The sequence below is a fragment of the Fragaria vesca genome, unplaced genomic scaffold (assembly GCF_000184155.1).
Source record: "Fragaria vesca subsp. vesca unplaced genomic scaffold, FraVesHawaii_1.0 scf0510081, whole genome shotgun sequence".
In the NCBI taxonomy this organism is placed as follows: Eukaryota; Viridiplantae; Streptophyta; class Magnoliopsida; order Rosales; family Rosaceae; genus Fragaria; species Fragaria vesca.
The window spans coordinates 1-4,485 of NW_004440556.1; the positions used below are offsets into that span (position 1 = coordinate 1).

The 4,485-nt window shown below is 38.6% G+C and overlaps 2 protein-coding genes across 2 annotated transcripts; both read right to left on the minus strand.

Annotated features, from left to right (window-relative positions):
* Window positions 1-284: 284 nt before the first annotated feature.
* On the minus strand, window positions 285-1,585 carry LOC101301738 (NAC transcription factor ONAC010-like). The gene is made up of 3 exons (XM_004309236.1): window positions 1,304-1,585; window positions 880-1,175; window positions 285-712 (listed from the first exon to the last, which is right to left on the minus strand). Exons 1-3 carry the CDS (start codon window positions 1,464-1,466, stop codon window positions 575-577), a joined length of 597 nt encoding a protein of 198 aa, XP_004309284.1. The 5' UTR covers window positions 1,467-1,585; the 3' UTR covers window positions 285-574.
* Window positions 1,586-3,186: 1,601 nt separating this feature from the next.
* LOC101302027 (dynamin-like protein ARC5-like) lies at window positions 3,187-3,760 on the minus strand. The gene is made up of 2 exons (XM_004309237.1): window positions 3,596-3,760; window positions 3,187-3,500 (listed from the first exon to the last, which is right to left on the minus strand). Exons 1-2 carry the CDS (start codon window positions 3,740-3,742, stop codon window positions 3,411-3,413), a joined length of 237 nt encoding a protein of 78 aa, XP_004309285.1. The 5' UTR covers window positions 3,743-3,760; the 3' UTR covers window positions 3,187-3,410.
* Window positions 3,761-4,485: the final 725 nt, after the last annotated feature.

Here is a 4,485-nt window from a genome sequence, read left to right on the forward strand (position 1 = left end):
GGTAATATATTCATACATGATGCATGCATGTAATTAATATAAATATTTATGCGATGAATTATTAATATAAGGTCTCTTTCCTCCATTAAAAACCTTTTGAAAGATGTGACAATTTTCTTAAGTTGTAAGTTTCGCAATTTCATGTATAGACGTGTTAGGTTCATATATATGTGCTAGTAACTATAGAAGATTTTATCCTTTTGTCTTTGGCAATATTTGTGTCACTCCTGTGCTACGGATTGGATAACGACGCATGCAGGCTAGCTAGAATAAGCGATGATAGTCATAGTGGGATCAGAATTCTCAATGTCATTTTCTGGTTATGCCAACTTTCTTGCAAATGAAGACCATTGTTAGTTGCCACTCGAAGTGCATGTAATGGAACTTATTTACAAGATTTTTACTAGCTTAGCCTAGCTAGTTGCAGTGGTACTAGTAGTGAAATAATGATACAATTGGATAAAGCTTCATAATATAAAATGGGGGCATGCGCACTTGGTTAGGTCTATCAAATCATCTTCGATCCATCTCTTTTCCCTTCTCGTCTCTCCCGAGCTTTCGTACGTTTCCTATCTCAGTTTGGCAAACTTATTTCATCAAGATCATCCAAAGATAAGAACACCTCGTCCAAGCATGAAAGCTCTGTCCCATCATCATCTTCCTCGTCATCGTTGCGCTCATAAACTCGACACAACACGAATCCGCTGAACTCCTGAGAAATGTTTTGCAAAAGCACATCAGTTCATGATATCACGTGTACAATTGTACGTATATGCTCGATGAAAATACACATGCATACAATGTGAGAGAGCATGAAGCTTTTGTAGAGTAAATGAGTTAGTTTGCTAGCTATTTGTGATATATTGCGAGTGTGATTACATTGACTGCTTTCCGGTGCACTCTTCTCTTTGATGATCTAGTGGTGGAAGAAGAAGCGCAAGTATCCGAGACTGAAGAGAGACGATACTCATGCATTGTCCAATTTGTTTTGATCCCGGAAGAAGCTTCTCCCACGTAGAACCCAAAGTATCTCTTGATTCCAACTCTGTTATTAGAAGTAGAGGATATGATAGGTTCCTCGGTGCCTAAGGGTTTCCAGTATCCATTACTCGTAACCCGATTTTGCGTCCTCCGGCTATAGAAGTACCACTGCTTACCCTCGCACAAAGCCTTACCTGCGTACATGTTATGTATATAACAATTTAACAAAGTAATTGGCATGTGTTTAGTAATGGAGCAAAATAAGGGCAAGATAACTCTTGTTGTACATAGGATATATTGGAATGCATTGAATTAATGGTACCATTTAGCTCCCATGGATCGTATGGATAGAGATCGAGATCAGGAATGACATCGGGGTGGAGGGGTAAGAGAGCTGCCTTGCGTTGAAGGAAATGGACTACGAGCTCTTCGTCTGTGGGGAAAAATCGAAAACCAGGAGGCAGCTGAAAAGGGTTATCTGCCATCACAACAAAGCAGGCTAGGACAAGAAGAAGAAGAGGAAGAAGAAGAAGATTTAAGAAGAATAGTAGCTAGCGTGTAAACGAAGTTTCAGCTGACGATGGTATTTATAGCTTCTGTAAAGCAAGAGGAGAGAGATGAAGTGAATAGAAGAGAAACAATGAAAACAACAAAAACAAAAAAAGAAAAGATAAGTGAGTGAATGAGTGACGTGAAAAAGAAGGTGGTTTTCATAACAAATGGGGGAGTTTTGATTGTTTTTGTTGATGATGATGATGATAAAAGTGCTCTGAGAGATGCAAGGCGGCGAGCAACTGTACCTGCTTAGATACCAAGTGCTTTGAAATGAGAGGGACATGTTTCTGTTCCAACAAAACTGTTTACAAAAGAAAATAAAAACTTAGATTTCGTGACAATTTATACTTCGAAGACCTTTTAGTTTATAATATGAACACTTGAAATTTCTTGATTGGTTTAGTACGACACTTGAAAGTTCGCCAGTAGACTTAAAACGTAACAGCGCGGAATCACTCGTGGATTCAATCCAGTTTGAGTATGATGGCACAGGTTGTGTTGTTAAAAGATCCTCAATTACATACGCAAATAGCAATGAAAGAGGTTCGTTGATCAAACTTTTGGCATCAACCAACAAAACCGTAGCATCTATACAAATGACACAGATGGTGTCATTCCTATGTCATTAGTGAATGTACAACGATCGACAACTGAATAAGAGCAGCGTAGGTCGAGAAGTGACTGTCAATCCAAGAGAATTTCTAAACATCGGATTCTCGGAAATCAGACCATATTCCTCCGACATCATTGCCACCGACAGGGTACGACGGGAGGGGGAGTAGTTCGCCACAATGGGCGGGGGTGGTTAAGTGTTAACTTTTTCTCCTTTGAGTATTATACAAGGGTAAATCAGGATTTGAATTCTTTTCCAAAAATATGTGGTAGGTCATGAGCGAATTGGGACATCCTAATAAAATTCCCGATTCAACAGTGGACAAAAAGGCAAAGCGAAAGGTATTTGAGTAGAACAAAGGACTTGTACTTGAAGCAGCTGCAATAAGAGGTGAGTGGCTGTGCCACGTTCAAAATCTGAATATATGTATTTAGAGAAAACCAAAAACCAAAAAAGATCAGCATCATCACACTTCATGCTGAGATCATGCACCTCTTGACATCCACGAGGCACACATGAATATTGGGTTTGGTCGTGGACCAATTTGAAGTTGTGGAATGTGCCCATAAACCAATTATCACTTGCTCATAATTACTAGTCTTTACATAACTTCTGGCTTTGTTCTTGTCTTAAAGACTGGTCATCAATATTTAATAGGATAATTTGGAAGACGTTACAATCAGCCTAAAATGAGCTCCATAAAGTACAACTTTCATGTATTATCTAATGACATGGTTGCATATACACAGATGACTGATATGTATAACCTAAGCTCTTCATGCAAAGTGGATGGGATGAATCTCAATAATCAATATAGTTAGCACTTTAAAATGTTCTTTTAAGTCTGGAGGCTTCAAGCTTGGGACCTCATTCAACATTGTTGTCGAAAGAGACACCACTGGCTCGAAAGTTAGTTGGTCCTGCCAAACTATTTTGTGATCCCAGGTTTGCACCTTGTGACAGATGTGAAGGATAGGGATCGATGCCTCCATGGCTTTCGTCATGAAATGACAACTTAAATAGATGAACAAGGTACTCTAGGGATGGATTAAGTGGTCTGAAACTAATCCAATCAATGGTATGCCATATATATATGTAGACACAAATTTGTCCACTCAAACATGTAAGATTTTCGGTTTCACTTCTAAATCTAATCATGTCATTAATGCTTACTTACATATGAACATGCTACAAGGGAAACCTTACCATTTTTCAGCGCACATTTTTTACTTCCTCGTATGAATAAGTTCGACCGAAGCACTCAACAGGAGCCAGAAAAGGCATTAGCATTGCGTCTAAGAGAACTCAGCTGCTCATGTAGTGATCTGAATTTATCCTTAAGCCTCTTGATCTGCAAGAGCAACAGCATGTTGGCAATGGGTGAGCAACATGAGCACGAAAGTGAGAAAGAGAGGCCAATTAATAAGTTGAGTGGGAGAATGATACCCTTTTGAGCTCAACTTCTATGTCTCGCTTTCGCTGGCCCAATATGTTTCGCAGGTTCGTGATGTCAAATATATTATCCAAATCATCTTCAAAGGCAGATTTCAAGTCTTCTCTTAGGAGTGCGGGCAACTTATCCACAACAGGCATCAAGAGAAAGCAATTGAACTGCAAAAATTGAGAGTTTTCAAGATACATGGGATGTAGTAGTACATCATTACATAGGCAAGCTCAAGCTCCGGAACAGTGAGGACAAGAAAAGACAACATAAACATAATGAAAAGTAATGGAAATTGATGGAAGCAAATTAAAAAATAAAAACAATGCTTCATTTTTATCTAATATACACAGCTGATTCTTCACAATGCATCAAGATCAACCTCTCCTTTAGGATTAACTAATTAACATCAGCAACTGATAGTACTTTCTTTTTAGGGTTTATATTAGATTATGATGTTTAACCAAAAACAAATTGGAAAGATGGTTTTCATTTCAAACTGTTTTTCAATTGATGCTTATACGCCATATACCCTGTGATATTCTTTGATTAGAAGGATGCTGTCTCATCTTTCAGTTTCTAACCCCACAAAGATTCCAAGCTCTCCCAGATAAAATATAAGACGCCTTTTGGCTTCCAGAAAGAAACAACGTTGCCAAAACTCAATTCATCGGTGGCATTTTATAGTTAGGGGATCATCGAATGACATTCACCTATCTTATATGAGAAATTGAAATTATTTGCCATCAACACCTAAAGCTCTTGATTTTTTGTGGGAACCAGCTGCCTACCTTCCCACCCAGTAGGCTGAGTAGAATTGATGATTGATAAGATATCTTACATATACGTAGAGAGAGAGAGAGAGAGAGAGAGAGAGAGAGAGAGAGAGAGAGAA

Bases quoted from the DNA above. Each gene is read 5' to 3' on its own strand.
- LOC101302027 (XM_004309237.1), bottom strand. From the start codon at position 3,742: ATGCCTGTTGTGGATAAGTTGCCCGCACTCCTAAGAGAAGACTTGAAA. The intron at 3,501-3,595 runs GTATCATTCTCC...TTGCTCTTGCAG, and splicing joins TAGAAGTTGAGCTCAAAAGG to ATCAAGAGGCTTAAGGATAA.
- LOC101301738 (XM_004309236.1), bottom strand. From the start codon at position 1,466: ATGGCAGATAACCCTTTTCAGCTGCCTCCTGGTTTTCGATTTTTCCCC. The intron at 1,176-1,303 runs GTACCATTAATT...ACATGTACGCAG, and splicing joins CGATCCATGGGAGCTAAATG to GTAAGGCTTTGTGCGAGGGT. The intron at 713-879 runs GTAATCACACTC...AACATTTCTCAG, and splicing joins TGCACCGGAAAGCAGTCAAT to GAGTTCAGCGGATTCGTGTT.